A 24830-nucleotide genomic window follows, 5' to 3' on the forward strand; every position below is an offset into this window, starting at 1 on the left:
CAGACTCAATGGGCATGGGTGTGGGTCTTCAAGGTCCTATACCACCTCCCTGCTGGTATTAATGAGCAGTGTATGCTCTCCAGTGGGTGAAAAAGATAGAATTGGGCAGGCTACTGTACGAGAAAAATAAAACATGATATTTAGTGCATTACACTGCACGGCCATCAAGAACAAATGAATACAAGGTAGGACCAGGATATCTAAAGGTTGAGGCTTTGAAGCCCTCAGAAAAGTCATCAACTCAATCATTGCAAATTGCTGGTGGATTCATTATTTTTGTATAAGAACCGGTAAAGACAGTTCTGCTTACAGCCTGGATTACTATATGGAATTGCGATGTTGTAGCCATTACAGAAATTTGGTTGAGAGAAGGGCAGGACTAGCAGCTGAAAGTTCCAAAATTCAGATTTGTAGACGTGATAGAGAGACATGTAAAAAGGTGGGGGAGGGGAGAAGGGAGGATGTGAAATTATGAGGGGCATATGTAGATCAGATAGTCAGAACCTTTTTTCCCCACAGTGGCAAATACTGAAGCCTATATGGTTAAGGTGAGTGTGGTACGCACCACAAGGGGAAGTGGTAGAAGCTGATTCAATAGTAAGGGTTGAGAGGCATTTAGACAGACACATGAACAGGTAGGGAAAAAGGGGATACGGACCACATGCTGGCAGATGGGATTAGACATCAAAGGCAGCTGGAATGGCTGTTCCTGCACTGTACTCTATGTTCACCATTTATATCTAAATATGAAATGACTTAGGAAAATTAATTAATGAAAAGGGCTGTTTAGCAATTATACTGATACTGTAATAAGAACACTATAACACCACAGATTTTTAAATGAATCCTTTCTGGATAAACAGATTATTAATGACACTACAAATGAAGGTTGATGTGACTCAGTATTAATTGCTCATGAAGAAATGTCTGAAACCAACACAGAAATTTAGAAACAATAATCTCAGTGTTTATCATGACAGTCCTCATGAATGTTAGAGTGGATTTTTTTGGGGGTAGATGATTTGTTTACACTTAAATGATTTTGGCCGCCAGACTTCTATTTTAACTGTTTGACAAAGGACTGTGGATTGAGTCCACCACAATGGGCTTCCTAAAAGGTGTGGATACCAGATGCTTCTGGCGCCGTAGTTTGACCTGATGCTGTAGTTTTGAAGACAGTATTATTTATACATTATAAATATTAATTGTCTTCTATGTTAGCACGGGAAATGCCAAATAAATGTATCGTAGACTTAACTTACATTCCTAAAGGCTGTGAATACCAACCCAGACATGTGGGCGTTGGAAGGAAAGGATGGTGTGATATTTTGTATGTAGTTTCAATAGGATGCATTGTCTATAACTTTTTAAGTAGCGACTGCCCTTGTGTTTAGCATATAAATATCGAGCCCACATTGAAGTAGTAGACCTTTCTACCGAAAGCGTCTCTGTCCGTACGATGCCTGCTGTACCTTGTTGTGTCGAATAAAGAAGCTGCTTTGTATCTACCAGTGACTCTGTCTCTCCGGTAATTTCATCCACGTTACAACAATGAACATAATTAAAATCATCAGAATAAGTAAATGCAGGAAATTATAAGCACCAAGATCCAGACTCAAGTTTAATATGGGAGACGTCACAAAATCTGTTATTTTGCAGAAGCTGTACATTGCCATACAGAATCATTAAAACTCTAACTTATAGTAAGTAAATATAAAAAAATTAAATTAGTCCAAAAAGAGGAAAAAATACTGAGGTAGTGTTCATGAGTTCATTGTCCATTCAGAAATCTGATGGCAGAGGGAAAGAAGCTGTTGCTGAAACACTGAGCTTGCACCTTTTGGCTCCTTGATAGTAGCAATGAGAGAGGGCATGTCCTGGGTGATGGGGGACCTCTGCCCCGAATGAGCTGGCAGAGTTCACAACTTTTTGCAGCCTTTTCTGAATCTGTTCAGTGGCCCCTCCTTATCAGGTGGTGTTACATCCGGTTACAATGCCCTCCATGGTACATCTGTAGACATTTGCGAGAGTCTTTAGTGTCATACCAAGTCTCCCCAAACTCCTGATGAAATATAGCTGCTGTTGTGCCTTCTTCGCAATTGATCAATATGTTGATAGATCATCAGAGATGGTGACACCTAGGTATTTGAAACTGCTTACCCCTTTCAGTCCTGATCCCTCGATGAGAACTGATCTGTGTTCTCTTGACTATCCCTTCCTGAAGTCTACAATCAATTCTTTGGTCTTACTAATGTTGAATGTAAGGTTGTTGCTACACCACCACTCAACCAGCTGATCTATCTGGCTCCTGTACACCACCACATCATCACTGGAATTTCGACCAACGACAGTTGTGTTGTCGGCAAATTTATAGATGGCACTTGATCTGTGCCTGGCCACACTATCCTGGGTGTAGAGATAGTAGAGCAGTGAGCAAAGCATGCATCCTTGAGGTGCTCCAGTGTCAGGGAAGAGGAAATGTTGTTTCTGATCCACACAGATCGTGGTTCCCTGGTGAGAAAGTCAACTGTCCAGTTCCAGAGGAAGGTATAGGGTCCCAGGTTTTGGAACTTGTTGATTAGAACTGAAGGTATGATTGTGTTGATTAATTTATATACCCATTAATAATGCAAATGAACTGAATCTAGCTCAATGACAGATACTGCACGCAAGTACTGAACAGATTTTTAAGAAATGAAAAGAGCAGCCCTTACCCCAGTACTGCTGACTGGAATGGGATCAGCAGTATAGAGACTCCTCTTTCCATCGTAGACAGGTCTTCTTTCTCCAAAAATCTGAACTTTAAAATGCTGAACCATAGAGTCAACCACTTCCCTACAATAACACAGAGCGAGTAGTAAGCAGACTCCAAGAAACAAATTTCAACTTATTTACTATATGAAAGAATTATTGAATAATTTTGACTTTTTTCTTCATCTTCCTTTACATCCATTAACCTGAAATGAGGAGGTTACAATGTTATGGGCTTCCACAGTTAGTGATTGTCTGGTAGAAACGCTAACATGCAGTATTCACCAGCAGAAGAAATGAGAACAATTTCTTTTCTCTGAAGAATCCACAAGAAAAATAACCTTATGACCACCCACCCTGCTTGTGCACATTAAGAAGTGGAGTAATAGATTGAAACAAGGGTTCCCAACTTGGAGTCCACGGACCCCTCGGTTAATGGTAGGGGCCCATGGTATAAAAAGGTTGGGAACCCCTGGTTTATAACCTTCATATTGTTAAGGGGCTTATTATGGCATAAAACACTTTTAGTTCTTCAATTTAGTTTATACACCACCATGGCAGAAATGTTTCAAAATACTGAAATATTCTGCTTGATTCTCTGTAAATATTCTATTAACTGAAGTATGCAGGTCACTTTATTAAATTATATCTTGCCTGGCAGATCCTGCCATTCAAAAATTTATCATGGCCAATTGATGGTCAAGACAGAAAGCTCAACACAATCTTTCTTGAGTTAGCAAAAAGTGAAAGTTGCTGTGTGTTCAACTTTAATCTCATAAATGTCTTTTTCATGCTGAGAATCAAAGTATACTCAGCATTTCTTATTGAAGGGGATGGACAAGAGCTATAAACTAATCCAATTCAGTCCAACTTCAATTTTTCTATCCCTCAGTCAGCAGAATCTATGCATGCCTCAAATCATTGTACCCAATTTCTCAGATGTTATGGTCACCAGACTGGCCTCAAAGTTGCTTGTTAAAGATCTAAATTTAAAGAAAACCATGAACTAAGAAAAAAGTCAGTAAATAAGTAACTGTCCAGCTCACCTATTCTCACTTGATTTTATTCATATGATGTGCAAAGTAAAATGAGGCAGATGTTATTATTGGATTTAAAAATGCAAACACGAGGAAATCTGCAGATGCTGGAATTTCAAGCAACACACATAAAAATAGCTGGTGAACGCAGCAGGCCAGGCAGCATCTATAGGAAGAGTTACAGTCGACGTTTCGGGCCAAGACGTCTCTCTGACGAAGGGTCTCAGCCCGAAACGTCGACTGTACCTCTTCCTATAGATGCTGCCTGACCTGCTGCGTTCACCAGCTATTTTTATGTGTGTTGCTCATTATTATTGGAGGTTGTTTTAATTGGCCTATTAGGGTTTATAAAAGGATTGCAATTTGATTTTCAATTGTATAATATGATGCTCAACGATACTACTGAGTCTGTCATTTGGAATCACTGAAGAAAGCAGTAGGAAGACTACCTCAATACCACAAGTTCAGAATATTTGAATAACTTAGTATGAAATGCCATATTTTCAAACAACACAAATTTAGAAACCTGATCCCCTCTATTGTGATTTTTGATGTTAGAATGGGAGACACAAGCAGATGGACAGATAAACAAATTGTGGCATATTAGCAGCTGAACCTTTCGCAAAGCTCACAGCTATAGAATTAGGAATACATATAAAGTATTGCTTAAACACGCGATTCTGCAGATGCTGGAAATCCAGAGCAACACATAAAAATGCCGGAGGTACTCAGAAGGTCAGTCAGCAACTATGAAAGGTCTTGGCCCTAAACACCAACTGTTTATTCCTTTCTATTAATGCTGCCTGACCTGCTGAGATCCTCTAGCATTTTGTATATGTCATACAGTGTTGCTTTCCCACTAAGGTAATTAATAATTGATTAAAATTGAGTTGGAAGAGAAGATGAAACAGAATAATGGCTTTAGTCACAAAAAATAGCAATCCTGAGGCATGAAATAGGTTGGTGAGAAAATATATCCAGAAATGAAAAATCAACTTAGAAATTAACAAAGTCAGGAATTCCAATTTCCTCTAGCTTTCTTACTACCCCCATGGCAGCTTGAATTACTACACTTCTGGATCACAAACCATTTATTTCTCAGTTCATTATACAGTGGCAGAAATATTGTTAGTTAATACTGATTTCCCATTCAAGTCTGTGTGACCAAAACTAGGCATTTGAGCTCATAAATGATTCAAGATGTTCAACTTTATATCTCAAATAAAAGGACAATAAATGTGGGTTTTTAATTTACAGTACATGCAAATTAACTCTATTCTCTCAACTGTTATGCCCTTCTCTATACGCACCTGTTAACCCTGCGAGGACATTTATCTGGTTTAATGTCTACCTCATAGAGGTAGACGTCAATCTTTGGGATATCTACTTGGAAGCAGTTGGCCAGCAGTTTAATCGGTTTTCCCATGGTGCCACATCCTGGACGCCTTGGCACCGTGAAGAGGGGCTGAGCCCCAACAGCTCCTGTAATGGGGGGAGAAAATCAACACTCAGCAAAATGAGGCAAAGCACCCTATTACAAACTCTGCAAGACAAACAGACATCTTTCTATCCCTCAACTGTGTTGGAATAACTAGCTCTCCCATTTTCTCCTATTGCCACTCTATACGTTAGAGTCAAAGGAGTTCAAAGTAAATTTATTATCAAAGTACGTTTCTGTCATTATACCATTATACACCGCCCTGCGATTCATTTTCTTGCAGGCATTTATAGCAGAACAAAGAAATACAACAGAATCAATGAAAAACTCACACAAAGACTGATAACCAATGTGCAAAAGACAAACTGCAATCAAAATTTTTAAAAAATCGATAATAACGAACGAACGAACGAATAAATAAATAAATAAATAAAACAAGAGCATGAGTTGTAGAGTTCTTGAAAGTGAGCCTAGAGACTCGGGGTGAGTGAAATTACCAATGGTGGTTCAGGAGTCTGATGGTTGAAGGATAATAACTGTTTATGAACCTGCTGGTGTGGGACTCAAGGTCCTGCACCTCCTCCTTGATGACAGTAATGAGAAGAGAGCAGGTCTTTGATGATGGATGCTGCTTTCTTGTCATAAAGTCATAGAACATTACAGCAGAGAAACAGGCCCTTTGGCCCATCTAGTCCATGCCAGGCCATTAACCTGGTCCCATCGACTTGCACCCATAGTGCTCATAACCCTCCCATCCATGTAACTATCCAAATTGCTCTTAAATGTTGAAATTGCCCCCGCATGCACTACTCAGTCCATACACTCATCACCACCTGAGTGAAGAGGGTCCCCCTCATGTTCCCCTCAAACATTTCACTTTTAACCTCTTTAGTGGCAGAGCTCCCTGTAGATGGGCTCAACGGTGGGAGCGATTTTCCTGTGATGGGACTGGGCTGTATTCACCATTTTGCAGGCTTTTCTGCTCTTTGTTTTTTGGATGTTAATCAGTTTCTTCTGATTAATCTTGATTAGGAACTTGTGCGGCGGGGGTGGAATTAGTTTGGCTCACAACTGATATATTTGTTTAGTTATTGAAATACAGTGCGGAATACTCCCTTCCAGCCCTTTCAGCTGCACCACCCAACAAACCCCAATTTAATCCTAGCCTAATCACGGGACAATTCACAGTGACAATTAACCTACCAACTGGTATGTCATTGGTCTGTGAGAGGAAACTGGAGCACCTGGAGGAAATCCACACAGCCACAGGGAGAATATGCAGTGTCATATAATGGTGTACAATCTTAATCCACTATAAACTGCATAGATCCAAATCTCCTCATTTCTGAGGTTGGAAACTTGTTTCTTTGATTTTGGTTGAATATTAGATGGAAAACAAAGTTGGCTGCTGATGCAATTCTAATAAATTTTGTTCGTAGACAAGCAACCATAATCATAGAGAAACAAGATGGAAAACAGAATGGGAGAATACAACAAATCTACTCTCATTACATATTACACAGTACAAAATTAAACATTTTATCTTTTATATCTTTCAAATAATTTACAAGTAAAGCTTCATATTTAGAATATTCAAAAGACACATTTTTAAACTAATGCTTAATTACTTCTAAAACGCACCAACTATCGTGAAATATTAAGGAGATTAGAAATTCAGGCAAATTGGTAGATTACTACGATTATTATTGATGCTGCATTCACACATTTTTCTTCCCAGAACTACAGTGAGATTGGATCTTAAACACAGCCAATCTTACAGAGAATATGCCATCTCTGCACCAACAAACTCATGCTTGAGTTAGTATGCCTATTCAAGGGCATAAAATGAAAACCAATGCAGTATTACATCTATTTTTATTGTTTTGAAAAATAGCTTAACTATCATGAAAATTTAGTACAGGCTTCAACTTTATTATAGGCAGTAAAATACAACACAGTATTAATTTATCTTCCACTAACAATTCGTATCACAATAACAAATAAAGTACTTGAATGTAAAGCACAAAACTGCTAGAAAATAAGTATCAGATGTTTATGTGGTGGAAGCAAATAATTTGATGGCAGCAAATGTGTTGAGCTGAAAATAAACAGCAGAATCTGTAAAACGCCCTGGAAGTTTACAGCAACTTGCTTATTGGCTTATTATTATTGTCACACGTTCCAAGATAAAATGTATAGGTTTTTATTTGGGTGCCTTCTAGACAGATTCATGTCACACATAAGCACGCCAAGGTTGTGAAAAGAAAAACAGGATCCTGAATATAGTGTTAATTAACTGAAGATCTATCTACTTGATGAGTCAATACTGCACACCAGGTTGTTGAAGATGTGCTTTCAGAGGTCAATGCTACTGAGAGCAAGAGGATTCAGTTAGATTCTTCCTTGTTGCTAATGGTCAACGTCTGGCTTGGGTGGTTTGAATGTTACTTGTCCTATTGGGAAACACATATTCTACATCACTTTAGAACAGGGGTTCCCAGCCCTTTTTTATGTCATGGACCCCTATCATTAATCCAAGGGGTCCTTGAACCCCAGGCTGGGAACCCCTGCTTTAGAACATGCATGAATGCTGTCTGACTCTGTGTGAGACATTGAGTCATTCAGCTTATTCCCATCTATGCACCAGAACTCTATGAAGGTACTTAGGAGTAATAGTGCAAACCAGGTAAAATAGAGCTAAACTACAAACTATTCATGATGCATCGTGCTTATTGGTTACCAGCTCCTTTTCTCCCCCCACATGCAGAATGGGGACATTATTTGAATCGCTTAGGTTATATCCTCATTACGCTGACAGATGTGGGCAGCTGTCTTGTTTAACCACTATTGCTCTTCCGGTGGTGAAGATAATGTGATGCCAGGATATCGAGCAAGTGATAACCAAGGGATAGCAATGTTCTTCCGGAACAGGATCGTGTGAGAGTTACAGGAGGTCCTTCAGGCAGGTCAAGCTAGTTCCTATGTTTTTATCAGGTTGTGGAAAAGAGATCCTGTCTATTCAGAGGTATAGTGCAAATACACTGTAGGAATAACCAGAATGCAAAATCAACAATTTCCCAGCACCAGATAATTAAATAGTGACTTCAACGCTAATGACTCAGTACAATAAAGCTGTCAAACTATGATCTAACCTTGTATGAATATTTGGACCTATGTCAAGATGCTGTTTATTGACTATAGCTCAGCACTTAACACCCCATCATTCCTACAGTCCTGATCAAAAAGCTGCAGAACGTGGGCCTCTGTACCTCCCTCTGCAACTGGATCCTCAACTTCCTTCCCAGAAGGCTACGATCAGCGCGGATTGGTTAATAACATCTCCACCTCACTGACAATCAACACTGACACTCAACACCGATACACCCCTCAGGGATGTGTGTTTAGCCCACTGCTCTACCCTCTCTGCACCCATGAATGTGCTCAAATGCCATCTATAAATTTGCTGATGATACCACCATTGTTGGCAGAATCTCAAGTGGTACCGAGAGGACATACAAGAGTGAGATATACCAGCTAGTTAAGTGCTGTCGCAGCAACAACCTTGCACTCAATGCCAGCAAGACCAAAGAACTGATTGTGGATTTCAGGAAGGGCAACATTAGGGAACACTCATGAATCCTTATTGAGGGAGCAGAATTGGAGAGCATGAGTAATTTCAAATTCCTGGGTGTTAATATCTCTACAGACCTAACTTGGCCCTAGCAGATCAATAAAGAAGGCAAGACAGCAGCTATATTTCATTAGGAGTTTGAGGAGATTTGGAATGTCAGCTTAAACACTCAAAAATGTCTACAGATGTACCGTGGACAGCATTCTGAATGGCTGCGTCACTGTTTGGCGGGGGGTTGAGGGGCTACTGCGGATCAAAGTAAGGTGCAGAGAGTGGTAAAATTAGTCAGCTCCATCATGGGCACTAGCCTCCGTAGTATCCAAGAAATCTTCAAGAAGCCTCAAAAAGGCTGCGTCCATCATTAAGGACCCCCACCACCCAGGATATGCCCTCTTCTCAGTGTTATCATCAGGGAGGAGGATACAGAAGCCTGAGAGTTCACACTCAGTGACTCAGGAACAGTTTTTCCCCCCTCTGCCATCCGATTTCTGAATGGACACTGAAGCCATGAACACCACCTCACTACGTTTTTTATTTCTGTTCTTGCACTACATATTTAACTACCTGATATACATATTAATACACTAACTGTAATTCACAGTTTTTCTCTCTAATATCATGTATTACATTGTACTGCTGCCGCAAGGTTAACAAATTTAATAATATGCTGGTGATATTAAACCTGATTCTGATTCATAACGAAGCACTAATCTTCAACAAAAAGGAATGGATGAAATGAAGCTAAAATGAACATAAAGATCAAACATCTCTATTTAAAAGTTACATGAAGCTTGTTACCAATTAAAGCACACTCTTGGTCCATATACAAGTGCTATCTTTCAGATGGGGCATTAACGCACAGAAACATTCCCATGGAACTAAGTAAAGTTGGGAAGGTTAAGCAATGCTCATGAACTTAGTTATTATGACACTTTGATATGTGTTATATGGGCAATGCATTTATCTGTTTAAATGTAAATGCTTTTCAGAGTACTTCATTGGTTAAAACTAAGTGCTTTAATCCATTCTGCTGATGTAACAAAACACCATGTAAATGAAATTTCATTTTCCCTCCCCAAAAGAAGTAGATTCAATCATATTTTACTCTATGTTACTGTGCCCACACAACTTTTGCAGCCTGACTCAATCTGGAAGAATAGATCCACTGTTCCTTCCCCACAAATTTTCCATTGAATACTTTTGCTGACATAATTATTTAATACTTTCTCCTCAGAACATACAGCAGGATAGGCCTCCAAGCTCACCATGTCTGCACCAACATTGATGCCAATCTAACTAATACACCTGTATTCAGATGGTCTAAATGCTTCTTTCATATCTGTTTCTATCATTTCCTCCGGTATTGAGTACCAGACACTGACTAAAAACTTTCCTCCTCTCACCTTAAACCCATGTCTTCTAATACTTGGGATAAAGAATGACTGGCTACTCTATCTAAGCTTCTTATAATTTGAGATGCTTCTAAACAGGTCACTCTTCAGTTTGGCAATCCAGAGAAAACAACCCAAGTTTGACTAACTTCTCCTCCTCTTGCCAGCTCACCATGGACTCCATGGGACTTAAATCTTCTGGACAAGCCTACCGTGAAGGGCCTTATAAAATGCTTTACTAATATCTGTGTAGTCTTCACCTCATCAATCTTCTTTGTCACTTCCTCTAAAAGCTCCATCTAAAATTGAAAGTCAGGACCTTGCTGACTAACCCAATCAGTCCATGTTTTACAAAATAGGAGTAAATTCTATTCCTAAGATTCTTCTCCAATAATTTCCCTACCACTAGTGTAAAGCTCAGCAGCCTATTTACTGGATTATTTCTATTGTCTTCTCAAATAAATGAACAATATTCAGGGACCTGCCCCGGCTAACAATCTTGGCTTGTGCTCCACTCTCACACCTAGCCACTCTCCACTTGCCGAATGATAATTAGTTTTTAATCTAAAGGCATCCGTTAGTCTTACGAGACCATGGATCTGTGCTTGGAAAGTCTTCACTCTCCAGGGCGCAGGCCTGGGCAAGGTTGTATGGAAGACCAGCAGTTGCCCATGCTGCAAGTCTCCCCTCTTCATGACACCAATGTTGTCCAAGGGAAGGGCGTTAGGACCCATACAGCTTGGCACCAGTGTCGTCGTAGAGCAACGTGTGATTAAGCGCCTTCACAACACGTTGCCTCGGCTGGGGCTCGAATTCACGACCTTTAGGTCACTAGTCCCATGCCTTAACCACTTGGCCACGTGCCCACAGTTCCTATCCAATACTGTTGTAATTAGTCTCCCACAGTTTAGCACTTTCATTCAAGGACCAGTCTTATCCTTACCCATGACCATCTTAAAATGATCACTGTTCCGAAAAAGCTTGTCAGTACAGGAAATATTGGGATTCTCATGCAACTACTACTTCTTCCGGGATATTCCAACAACTAAAAGATTCAGAAATGTATTAACAGCTTAAGTGCTAAATAGATCTTGCAAATGAGACAGACAATTCCTCTATACTTACATCTGGCTGAAATACAAACCACATCAAAGTAAATGGATGCCTTTCAACACTCCCGCTAAATACCAGTAAATGTAACAGACGAGGACTCAGCTAGTGTTATACAATTCATCAGTGAATTGTGTGGCTTCGGGCCTGAGTGTGTTTCTCTGTGTTTCTCCATCAATTGTCCTGTTTTTAATATCTTCTCCTAATGCCCCTAACACTCCATGAATTTACACCAAATGATTTTTAACAAATCTAATTCAGAGGTCACAAGGTGCAAGAGTTGTTAATGTAACTCTGCAGTGTGCAGTGGCTTATCAAAACTAAAAGGAATAATGTTGGCTTATACAATTAGGCAAATGCAAAATAAAGTTAAGACAAATATTTACCCTAAAAAATGCGGGAAATATTTAGGGAACTGATTGCCATACAGTATATCCACCCTGATAGAGTGCTCAAGTATAAACAGTAGACCAACTAATTACGAAGGAAGCCACAGGGCTGGGACAGGTTTCATAATAGTTTACACTAATGTCTATGAATAATTTGGATTTTGAAATTCAGAAAACTTGCTCAGAAATTTCAAAGCTAGATAAAATATGTTTCGTGACGAAGTGGTAGTAGAAAGTTAATGTAGAGAAGGACAAGCACAAGTTGGGCGTTGACAAAAATGCAAGTGATGGTGGTAGTGCAAAGTGCAAAAACTGACCTCGCATTCAGAGGAATTTCAGGATAAATCTTAACAAACATGTTTTATTGCATCTTCAGAAAGTACATTAGCTATTTCCATTTAACATACATTAACAAAGAAAATTACCAGGCAGATTCTGATACTAAGCCACTCAAGGAATGCAAGGACAAAGGACTCAAAGGGTGGTCAAAAACATGGGTAATAATGATTACTGCAAAAAGAAAAAGGGGAACTAGTTGGGAGAACAACAACAAAAACACCAATCAGGAGACAGGTAACAAAAGCAAACTTGATATTGATTTAAACCATTTGGGTCAACGTACTTGAAAAATCATTATTTGTGGGGCTATGGCAAAAGAACAGTGAATGGAACAGGCTGGACAGCACAAAAAGTTCAACAGGTTAAATTATATCCTTCTATGCTGTATGACTGATTCTGGATGCAGAAACAAAAATCTATGAAACAACACCATAATTCTGGTGTTATGTTGATGCCAGTAATCTGAAGTTAACTTGGTAGGAATATAAGGTAGAAAGAGTAAGCTACCTGGCCCCTGTGGGTGGTTGCCACTAAGTAAGATCATAGCTTATCTGTTACCTCAGTACCAGTTTCCTTCTACTTGCCATGTCACTCAACTAACTTCAGATTCAAAAATGTACCCATCTCTGTTTTGAACACAGTTGGCAACTGACCTGCCACAGATCTCTTGCGTAGCAAATTACACATTCATTGCACTCTGGTGAACGAACACCAACTTATCAAGCTCTGAGTGGCCAACTTCTTTTGAATTTTCAACCTTGGCTCTAGGCACTCCAGCCAAGAGAAACTTACCTGTGTCTACCATATAGAGGCCCATAGGCATTTTGTATAATTCAATGACAGCACTGCCCATTCTTCTAAACTCTTGCAAATACAAGTTCAATCTGCTCTCTCTCTTCCTGCAGGATCACCTTCCCCTTCCAGGAATTATTTCTTGTGCATCTGTCTACCAATGCAAAATTAAACTTGCAGACTTTCTGCTTCAAACTATCTCACATAGGTAGTCAAACAAACCTTCTATAATATTCCAGATGCAGGTTCACTAGGGCCTGATATAATTGCTGTAAAATATTTTTGCTCTTGGATTTAATTGGGGGAGAGTGAATTATGATGTTATTAGACAGGAACCTTGGAACACATATTGTGCACAGATGCTCACAGGGAAATGCACAATAGAAATGGGGAGGTTGCTAAGGGAGTACTGTACTTGCATGGGGTTCTGGATAGGTTTATCCTATTGAGATGGGCACGGATGGTAGAATGAAGGAACCATAGTTAACAAGAGATGTGGAAGACCTAATCAAGGGAAAAAAAGAAGCCGTTAAGGTCAGGAAGCAATGATCAAACAGGTTCTGGAGAGCTATAAGGTAGCCAGGAAGGAGCTAAAGAATGGACTTAAGAGAGCAAGAAGGGGACATGAGGAAGCTTTGAAGTTGACCTGAATCCAACTCACCAAGGCATTCTACACATATATGAAGAACAGGAGGATGACTAGAGTGAAGGTAGGACCGATCAGGGACCAGTGAAGGGACCTTGACAAATGTGAGGACAGCATAGAACAGGTTAGTATACTGGAACATGTTGACGTTAAAAAATGATGTGCTGTAACTTTTGTAAAACATTAGGATAGTTAAGTCCCTGGGGCTCAGAGGGATATACCTCAGATTACAAAGGAAGTGAGGAAAGAGATTGCTGCACATTTGGTGATTTTTTTTTGTATCCTCACTGGACACAAGTGCAGTACCAGAAGATTAGAGGGATGCAAAAGTTATTCCTTTGTTCAAGATATTTAATAGATGAATCTTACATCAGTGGTGGACGAACTATTGAAGCGGATTTCTGAGAGACTAAATTTACAAGTACTTATAGAAACATAGTCTGATTAGGGATAGTCAGCGTGACTTTGGGAGGGGCAAATAGTGCTTCATGGGCCTGAATGAATTCCTTGAGGATGCGACAAAGCACACTGATGAAAGCAGAGCAGTGGATGTGGTGCATATGGATTTTAGTAAGGTGCTCGACAAGGTTCTCCATGGTAGGAAAGTCAGGAGGCATGGGATCCAGGGATCCTTGTCTACGTGGATTCTGATTTGGCATGCCCAAAGAAGGCAGAGGTGGAGCATATTTTGCCTGGAGGCCGGTGACCAGTGGTGTTCTACAGCGGTCGGTTCTGCGACCCCTGCTCTTTGTGAGTTTTATAATGACTTGGTTGAGGAAATGGAAGAGTGGGTTAGTAAACTTGCAGATAACACAAAGGTTGGTGAAGCTGTCAATAGCATAGATGGTGTAGGTTACAATAGACATTGATGGGATGCAGAGCTGTGCTGAGAAAAGGTTAATGGAGTTCAATCCAGAAAAGTGTGAAGTGATACACTTTAGATGCTGAGCCTGAAGACAAAGTAAAGGGTTAATAGCAGGATTTTTGGCAGTGTGGGGGAACAGAGGAAACTCAGGGTCCACATCCATAGATGCCTCAAAGCTGCTGTATAAGTTCATACGTTGGTAAAGAAAGTGAATGGTGTGTTGGCCGTCACTGAGTTCAAGAGCCGTGAAGTAATTTTGCAGCTCCTTAAGTGTTTTGTTCAGTTTTGGTTTTGGAAGCTTTAGAGAAGATTTACCTGGATTACAGAGCACGAGGAAAGGTTGAGCGAGCTACGGCTCTCTCTTTGGAACAAAGGAAAATGAAAGCTGACGATAGAGGTGTCTAAGATAATAAATGACAGAGTGGATAGCCAGCGCCTTTTTTCCAGGGTGGAAAAGCCTAATACAAGGCGGCATAATTTTAAGGTGATTTGGGGAAAGTACAGCGGACATGTCAGAAGTATTCAGTTTTACATACAGGATCATAGGTGTGTGGAACCTGCGGCAAGTTTGTGGTACAGGCAGACAAGCTAGAGATATGTAACATTTATGCTGCAGAAAAGTATTACATTGATCTTGGAAACAACAGGAATTCTGCAGATGCTGGAAATTCAAGCAACACACAAAGTTGCTGGTGAACGCAGCAGGCCAGGCAGCATCTCTAGGAAGAGGTGCAGTCGACGTTTCAGGCCGAGACCCTTCGTCAGGACTAACTGAAGGAAGAGTGAGTAAGAGATTTGAAAGTTGGAGGGGGAGGGGGAGATCCAAAATGATAGAAGACAGGAGGGGGAGGGAGCATTGATCTTGGTGTAGGTTAAAAGTTTGGCACAACATTGTGGGCTAAATGGCCTGTACTCTGCTGTACTGTCTTGTTGTAGGTTTTAAATCACTTGCCTTCTTAAATCATGCTGCACCTGCACGTCAACTTCCCATAATTTGTTATACTGTTTCATCTATCAGTTTAGTCCTAATACCCATTCATCATGGATAAGGACTTAATCGGTGACTAAATCACATTTTCTACAAATTCCCACTGGACTTTGTAGGGGGCTAGAGAAGAAATTGCAGAAGCCTGTTCGAAGATACCTCACCATTATTCATTGGCAAAGTTCCCAAAGACCAGAATCTGGCTGATGTTGTTCTGTTGTTTGAGGTTAGCACAAACAAGCCTGGGAACTGCCTTACATCAGCAGTGGGGAAATTACTGGAGGGAATTCTGAGGGACAGAATCTACCAGTTTGGTTAGGAGCAGTCAGCATGGTTTTGCATGTGGGAAACTGAGCTTGATGAACCTTTTAAGAGTTGTTTTTAAGATTGGTAACCAAAAGGGTCCATGAGCATTAGGTAGTGTATCTTGCCTATTTGGACTTTAGCAAGGCCTTCAACAAGATTCTGCAGGCTTGCTTGGAAAGTTAGATTCCATGGAATCCAGGAACAGCTGGTTAGGTGGATTTAAAATTGGGTTTCTCGGAATGTAAACCGATGACTAATGGTGTGCTGCGGGGGTTGGTGTTGGGACCCTTGTTGTTCGTTATGTATACAAATAATTTGCATGCAAATGCACAAGGCTTGATCAGTGAGTTTGCAGATGACATGGAATGACATGGTGTTGCCGAGAGTGAAGGTGGTTATCACAGATTTCAGGGGAATCATGATAAATTAGGGAAGGAAGCCGAGGAATGGCAAACGGATTTCAATACAGATAAGTATGAGGTAATGCATTTTTGAAAGTCAAACCAGCATAGGACTCGTGGCAGGTCTCTCAGAGTGTAATGGAAGAGGGTCTGAGGAGTACAAGTTCAGAGTCTGATGAACGTGCTGTTAAAGGTACACAGGGTGGTGAAAAAGGCATACAGCACACTGGCCTTCATTAGTCAGGGCTCTGAGTAATAAGTTATTTCTGCGCAGCTTTGGTCACCCTATTATAGGATGGAGCACAGAAATATTTACGAGAATGTTGCCAGGACTGGAGGGCCTTTAACTGGCACTCTGGAGAAGCTGCCAAGACCAGAGATGACGAGTGACCTTAGAGGTTTATAAAATCATGAACAGCATAGACAAGGTGGATGGTAGCAGGCTTTTTCCCAGGGCAGGGGAGTCCAAAATTAGGAAGCATAAATTTAGGGTCAGAAGGGAAGGATTTAAAAGGGACTTGAAGAGCAATGTTTTCACACACGAATGGCAAGCATATGGAAGTAGTAAAAGCATGTACATATGTATCATTTAAGAAACACTAAGGTAGGTACAAGCAAGAGTGGAGCTTAGAAGAATATGGGCTGAACACGAAATTGGGACTAGCTTGGTGGGCACTACATTTGGCATGCATTTGATGGGCCACATGGCCTGGATCTGTGATGAATTGGTCTATGATTTCAAAGTCATTACAAACCATGGCCAAGGTTAGTCTCCATGGCTTTCGTTTGAAACAGGTCAACACTGACTGGTGCTGCTTACCAGTTTAAAAAAGAAGAGTATTTTATGAAAGAAAAAGTACAATTTCTATATTACAACAATCTAAAGAGAAATATTACTATTTTTGACAGTTGCAAATGATATTGTCAGCAATACTTCTAAATTTCTTTACCAGATTCAATAAATAGTGAAATGGCACAATTTTTGTAAAACTATTTAACTGAGCACTCAAGTAGCATCAATAAAAAGTAAATAGAGTTAGTGTTTTAGGTCAAACACTTATGCATTGAGAGAAACCAAGGACAAGACCATGGGAGAAAGTATGGAGATCACAAGATAATAAGAGTACTAGGGCATTTGGCCCATTGAGTCTGCTCTGCAAAGGGAGATGGGTCAAAGGGAGAAGTAAATCTGGTGGAACGAGAACAAGATGAAACCACGGGTCTTCCCTGGCAGCCCAAGTCGGGAATGTTGGCGTGGAGACAATGGAAGGAAGATCGCCTGAGGAAATGAGGTTAGTGACTTCAGGGAGAAAATGACTTGATGTTTATTGATAGGGCCAGGTCATGGTTCAGAGAATGATACAATGAGTTGGCTCAGAGTTGACATTTGCTCTCTGCAACACAGAGGTTAGCCAGCCAAACCATAAAAGTACTCCCCTCGGCAAGAAACTTGACAATGGCATTGGGGTTGCTCCGGACTGAACGAAGTTCAGGAAGCGCAGGTTACCTCGAGTAAGGAGAATGGAAATATTGGGACTGTCAGTGTTGCATGGTCGTTTTGCAATTAGACATGAGCACTGGGTCTGGTGGCATTTCTAGAGAGAAACAGTCAATTTTTCATCCATGTCGTGATATTTCAGTTCTGATGAAAAGTCATCGACTCTACATGTTGGCCATTTCTTTCCCCAAAGAAGCTGCCCAACTACTTCCAGCATTCGTAGTTTTCTAGTATTGCTTTCGAAATAAGGTAAGAAAGAATTACATCACAAATAACACATTGCTCAATTTTAATAATGAAAAGTTGCCAAAATACCCTAAGACGAAGGATAAGTTTCAGTAAATACCATTTGAGTAAACCCCATTCCACTTAACATAAGATCAGTTTCCATTTATTTCTTCAGTGGCTACTGAGATAGAACTGGTACTATTTTTTTTTACTCCTGCACTTAAAGCAATTTTGAGATGAGAATGTTGATACTGGTCAGGTTTTGGGTGAACTTCGAGGCACTGAGAAAGTCAAATGTTTTATGGCCCAATAAATTCCTTTGCACAATAAGTGACTGATATATGGTTACAGAGGGTGTGGGGTGGCTGCTGTCATAATTAATAAAATTGTTAACTGATTAGTTGACAGCATTTCACAAGTAATGCAAAAACTTTTAAAACATTATTAAAGGAAGGTTAATACTCAGAGTTTCAAACTAATGTGGAGCTGTCACTATTGAACCAAGTCTTGCTGAACATACCAATAACAATCATCATCATTATGTACTGTATCATATGATGAAGGTTATCAAAGTCTTGACCACGATCGTTCTTGGCAAGCTTTTCTATAGAAGTGGTTTGCCACTGCCTTCTTCTGGGCAGTGCCTTTACAAGCTGGATCACCCCAGCCATTATCAATACGCTTCAGAGAGTGTCTGTCTGGGATCAGTGGTAGCATAACCAGGACTTATGATATGCATCAGCTGCTCAAATTACCATCCACCACCTGCTCCCATAGTTTCATGTGACCCTGATTGGGAGGCCAAGTAGGTGCTACACCTTACTCAAGGGTGACCAGCAGACCAGTGGAGGGAAGGAGCGCCTTACACCTCCTTTAGAACATAGAACATAGAATAGTACATCACAGCACAGTACAGGCCCTTCGGCCCACAATGTTGTGCCCTCAAACCCTGCCTCCCATATAAGCCCCCACCTTAAATTCCTCCATATACCTGTCTAGTAGTCTCTTAAACTTCACTAGTGTATCTGCCTCCACCACTGACTCAGGCAGTGCATTCCACACACCAACCACTCTCTGAGTAAAAAACCCTCCTCTAATATCCCCCTTGAACTTCCCACCCCTTACCTTAAAGCCATGTCCTCTTGTATTGAGCAGTGGTGCCCTGGGGAAGAGGCGCTGGCTATCCATTCTATCTATTCCTCTTATTATCTTGTACGCCTCTATCTTGTCTCCTCTCATCCTCCTTCTCTCCAAAGAGTAAAGCCCTAGCTCCCTTAATCTCTGATCATAATGCATACTCTCTAAACCAGGCAGCATCCTGGTAAATCTCCTCTGTACCCTTTCCAATGCTTCCACATCCTTCCTATAGTGAGGCGACCAGAACTGGACACAGTACTCCAAGTGTGGCCTCACCAGAGTTTTATAGAGCTGCATCATTACATCGCGACTCTTAAACTCTATCCCTCAATTTATGAAAGCTAACACCCCATAAGCTTTCTTAACTACCCTATCCACCTGTGAGGCAACTTTCAGGGATCTGTGGACATGTACCCCCAGATCCCTCTGCTCCTCCACACTACCAAGTATCCTGCCATTTACTTTGTACTCTGCCTTGGAGTTTGTCCTTCCAAAGTGTACCACCTCACACTTCTCCTTCTCCGGGTTGAACTCCATCTGCCACTTCTCAGCCCACTTCTGCAACCTATCAATGTCTCTCTGCAATCTTTGACAATCCTCTACACTATCTACAATACCATCAGCCGTTGTGTCGTCTGCAAACTTGCCAACCCACCCTTCTACCCCCACATCCAGGTCGTTAATAAAAATCACGAAAAGTAGAGGTCCCAGAACAGATCCTTATGGGACACCACTAGTCACAATCCTCCAATCTGAATGTACTCCCTCCACCACGACTCTCTGCCTTCTGCAGGCAAGCCAATTCTAATCCACCTGGCCAAACTTTCTTGGATCCCATGCCTTCTGACTTTCTGAAGAAGCCTACCATGTGGAACCTCGTCAAATGCCTTACTAAAATCCATACAGATCACATCCACTGCACTACCCTCATCTATATGCCTGGTCACTTCCTCAAAGAACTCTATCAGGCTTGTTAGACACGATCTGCCCTTCACAAAGCCATGCTGACTGTCCCTGATCAGACCATGATTCTCTAAATGCCCAGAGATCCTATCTCTAAGCATCTTTTCCAACAGCTTTCCCACCACAGACGTAAGGCTCACTGGTCTATAATTACCCGGACTATCCCTACTACCTTTTTTGAACAAGGGGACAGCATTTGCCTCCCTCCAATCCTCCGGTACCATTCCCGTGGACAACGAGGACATAAAGATCCTAGCCAGAGGCTCAGCAATCTTTTCCCTCGCCTTGTGGAGCAGCCTGGGAAATATTCCGTCAGGACCCGGGGACTTATCCGTCCTAATGTATTTTAACAACTCCAACACCTCCTCTCCCTTAATATCAACATGCTCCAGAACATCAACTTCACTCATATTGTCCTCACCATCATCAAGTTCCCTCTCATTGGTGAATACCGAAGAGAAGTATTCATTGAGGACCTCGCTCACTTCTACAGCCTCCAGGCACATCTTCCTACCTTTATCTCTAATCGGTCCTACCTTCACTCCTGTCATCCTTTTTTCTTCACATAACTGAAGAATGCCTTGGGGTTTTCCTTTACCCTACTCACCAAGGCCTTCTCAACCCCTTCTTAAGCTCCTTTCTTGCTTCCCTATATTCCTCAATAGACCCATCTGATCCTTGCTTCCTAAACCTCATGTATGCTGCCTTCTTCCACCTGACTAGATTTTCCACCTCACTTGTTTGGTTCCTTGGTTCCTTCACCCTACCATTCTTTATCTTCCTCACTGGGACAAATTTATCCCTAACATCCTGCAAGAGATCTCTAAACATCGACCACATGTCCATAGTACATTTCCCTGCAAAAACATCATCCCAATTCACACCCACAAGTTCTAGCCTTATAGCCTCATAATCTGCCCTTCCCCAATTAAAAATTTTCCTATCCTCTCTGATTCTACCCTTTTTCATGATAATGCTAAAGGCCAGGGAGCGGTGGTCACTGTCCCCCAGATGCTCACCCACTGAGAGATCTGTGACCTGACACGGTTCATTACCTAGTACTAGATCTAGTATGGCATTCCCCCTAGTCGGCCTGTCCACATACTGTGACAGGAATCCATCCTGGACACACTTAAACTCTGCCCCATCTAAACCCTTGGAACTAATCAGGTGCCAATCAATATTAGGGAAGTTAAAGTCACCCATGATAACAACCCTGTTATTTTTGCACCTTTCCAAAACCTGCCTCCCAATCTGCTCCTCTGTATCTCTGCTGCTACCAGGGGGCCTATAGAATACCCCCAATAGAGTAACTGCTCCCTTCCTGTTCCTGACTTCCACCCATACTGACTCAAAAGAAGATCCTGCTACATTACCCACCCTTTCTGTAGCTGTAATAGTATCCCTGAGCAGTAATGCCACCCCTCCTCCCCTTTTCCCGCCCTCTCTATCCCTTTTAAAGCACTGAAATCCAGGAATATTGAGAATCCATTCCTGCCCTGGTGCCAGCCAAGTCTCTGTAATGGCCACTACATCATAATTCCATGTATGTATCCAAGCTCTCAGTTCATCACCTTTGTTCCTGATGCTTCTTGCATTGAGGTACACATACTTCAGCTCTTCTACCTTAGTGTCTTTACACCGTTTATTCTGCTTCTCTTTCCTCAAAGCCTCTCTATATGTTAGATCTGGCTTTACTCCATGCACTTCTTTCACTGCTCTATCGCTCTGGGTCTCATCCCCCTCGCAAATTAGTTTCAACCCTCCCGAACCATGCTAGCAAACCTATCTGCAAGGATATTGCCCCCCCTCGAGTTCAGGTGCGACTCATCCAATCTGTACAGGTCCCACCTTCCCCAGAAGAGATCCCAATGATCCAAAAATCTAAAACCCTGCTCCCTGCACCAACTCCTCAGCCACGCATTCAACTGCCATCTCCTCCAATTCTTACCATCACTGTCACGTAGCACTGGCAGCAATCCTGAGAACGCCACCCTTGAGGTCCTGTTCTTCAGCCTTCTGCCTAGTTCCTGAAACTAACACTTCAGGACCTCATCCTTCTTCCTGCCTATGTCGTTTGTCCCAACATGTATCACGACTTCTGGTTGCTTTCCCTCTCGTACCAGGATGTCGTGCACCCCCTGGTCAGAGACATCCTGGACCCTCACACCCAGGAGGCAACAAACCATGCGGGTGTCCTTCTCACGTCCACAAAATCTCCTGTCTGTTCCCTGACTATAGAGTCTCCAATGATGACAGCTCTCCTCTTCTCCCTCCCACGCTTCTGCACCACCGGGTCAGACTCAGTGCCGGAGGGCCTGCCACAGTGGCTCACACCTGGTCGGTCGTCCCCACCAACAGTATCCAGGACGGTAAACTTATTATTCAGGGGAATGGTTACAGGGGTGCTCTGCACTACCTGTCTGCTCACCTTCACTTTCCCCCCTCTGACTGTCACCCAACGACCTGCTTCCGACAGCCTAGGTGTGACTACCTCCCTGTAGCTCTCATCTACGACTGCCTCATTCTCCCTTATGAGTCGAAGGTCATCCAGCTGCTGCTCCAGATTCCTTACACGGTCTTCCAGATCGCCCAGCCATATGCACTTCTGGCAGATGTGACTCTGTGGGAGAGGGGCATTCCCCCAAGACTGCCACATCTCACATGAGAGGCACATCACCGTCTCAGGAGACATTGTAAAGACTAACTGCGAGCAAGCTTGTCGTCCACCTCTTCTCGTCGAAGCCTCTCAAGTCAAAGCCTCAAAGCTCCACTCCTTCACTGGCCCACTCACTCACTGGCCGCTTCGCTTGAGCTATCCCTCTATTTATCTGCTTGAGCTTTTCAAAATGCTTGATCACCTGACCTCAATTGCCCAATCAGCTGCTTTCTGCTGAGTCTCAGCTATTCAAATCTTGATTGACTTGACTGCACAGACCAACTGCCAAAACTGCCAGAATCTCTCGAGTCAAAGCCTCAAAGCTCCACTCCTTCACTGGCCCACTCACTCACTGGCCGCTTTGGCAGAGACGTATCTCCACCCCACCATCCGATCACAATGGCAATGCACCAGTCAAATAAACTCACGCTCAAACTAATAAACAGTGACATATGCTGTATTCTGTTCTAGCCATTAAACTACAAAGCAAAGAATGCAAAGTAACAAGACTGATCTACAACAAGGTTCAGAAATAATAAAACATAGGAGACAATTTTCTTCCAGCCTCAAAAGGCAATTGTCTCCGAGGCAGGACAGAAAAAGGGAGTGTTCAGTATTGGGCAGCAGAATGCAGGGTTGTAGTAATCCTACTTGAAGAACCTGTGTCTAGGTGAGACTTGTGCAGGGAGTACCCCCTCTATTTATTTCAATGGAGAACATCTGCAAAGCACTTAGGCCAGTGTAACTATCTTTAGATTTTAGTTGTTCCAACTTTATATAAATGTCTTCCGGAACTCAAAAACATAAGCAGCAGCAAGAATAGAGCACCCAGACAGCTCCGTCATTGCTTAAGATTAGGGATGATCCTAGCACTATTTTCCAGCAATATCAGTATATTTTTTGATTCCCATAATGCCTAGAAACCCATGATCTTCATTTCAAACAAATGCATTGATTGAACTTCCATAATCTTCTAAGATAGAGAATTCCAAAAGTGAACTACCCTCTGAGCAGCCAATTCCCATTTCTGGAGCTGTGTCACCTGTCCTAGACCCCTCAGCAAGGGGAAACACGTCCTCTACATCTATGTCTCAAGATCTCCGTACGCTGAAGAATTGAGTCCTAGCCTATTGAGACACATCTCCTGGAGAACAGTCATATCTTCACTGCAATCCTTCAATAGCAAGTATATCCTTATTTTGAAAAAGGATATCAAATATTCCAGGTTTTAAATGGAATTTCCCCCCCAATATTTTAGTTAATTAATGGTCAGTACCTTTGGAATGTTTGTGATTGCTTTCAAGTAGCAGAAATGTTCAGTCAGTCATTTGATAGCTGGTTCAGCCAGGGAATGTAGCCTACTTGGGCTTCAGTTTCCCCCCTCACTATTTTCTGAGCGGAGCTGTTTTTCCCCCCCTCCTCTCTACCCAGACCCAACAAGGAAAACTTGAAAATGGGAGGCGCTCCTACTGAAGTAAGCATTGCACAGTGAGTTGGCCTCTGGAGACCCATACAAGGTCAGGTACTATGCTTTCACCTGAAGCAGCCATTGCTCTGTTAACTAACATTGTGGGCTGTTAGCACCATGCACTATAACTGCTCTGCATTGAGAGCAGATTAATAAAATAATAAAATTTAATTTTATTTATTGTGATACAGTGTGGAATAGGCACTTCTGGCCCTTCGAGCCACATCGCCCAGCAATCCCACAATTTAATCCTAGCTTGAGGTTCCCAACCTCCTTTATGCCATAGAGCTTTACTATTGATTGAGGGGTCAGTGGAACCCACATTGGGAACCGCTGTCCTAGCCTAATCACGGGACAATAACCAATTAACCCACCAACTGGTATGTCTATGGATAGGAGGAAATTGGAGCACCCAAAGGAAACCCACATGCTCATGGGGAGAACGTACAAACTCTTCACAGGCAGCAGAAGGAAAGAACCCGGGTTGCCTGCATTGTAAAGCGTTGTGCTAATCACTACGCCTCCCCACCTTCTTACTCCCCATTCCTAAATTCCCATCTTCTTGCTTGTCCACGCAGACACATGGCTCATTCTGTCAGCACAGCTGGCATTAGTAAGTCTTTAAAAAGCTTTAAATGTTTCTATCATTTTATTAATTTTATTTGCCATAGTATTCCACTTTCCTGTACAACTTCATCAGAAATTAAATGTTGAAGGTATTGCTTTGAACAACTGCACCAAAGGTTTTCCTACTGCTGTTTAATGTGTTCAATTTGTAACTTTTTGCTAGCTCTTT

The 24830-nt window shown here is 41.8% G+C and overlaps 1 protein-coding gene across 1 annotated transcript in view; it reads right to left on the reverse strand.

Moving 5' to 3' along the window:
• Nucleotides 1-24830, reverse strand: part of LOC134338206 (protein argonaute-3) — a 109245-nt gene that overhangs the window by 50653 nt on the left and 33762 nt on the right. The window contains exons 2-3 of the mRNA XM_063033875.1: nt 5099-5270; nt 2715-2835 (exon numbers count right to left, since the gene is read on the reverse strand). Coding sequence (XP_062889945.1) covers nt 2715-2835; nt 5099-5270 — 293 coding nt within the window. The remainder of the gene's footprint in view (nt 1-2714; nt 2836-5098; nt 5271-24830) is intronic.

The sequence above is a fragment of the Mobula hypostoma genome, chromosome 26 (genome assembly GCF_963921235.1).
Source record: "Mobula hypostoma chromosome 26, sMobHyp1.1, whole genome shotgun sequence".
Classification (NCBI taxonomy): Eukaryota; Metazoa; Chordata; class Chondrichthyes; order Myliobatiformes; family Myliobatidae; genus Mobula; species Mobula hypostoma.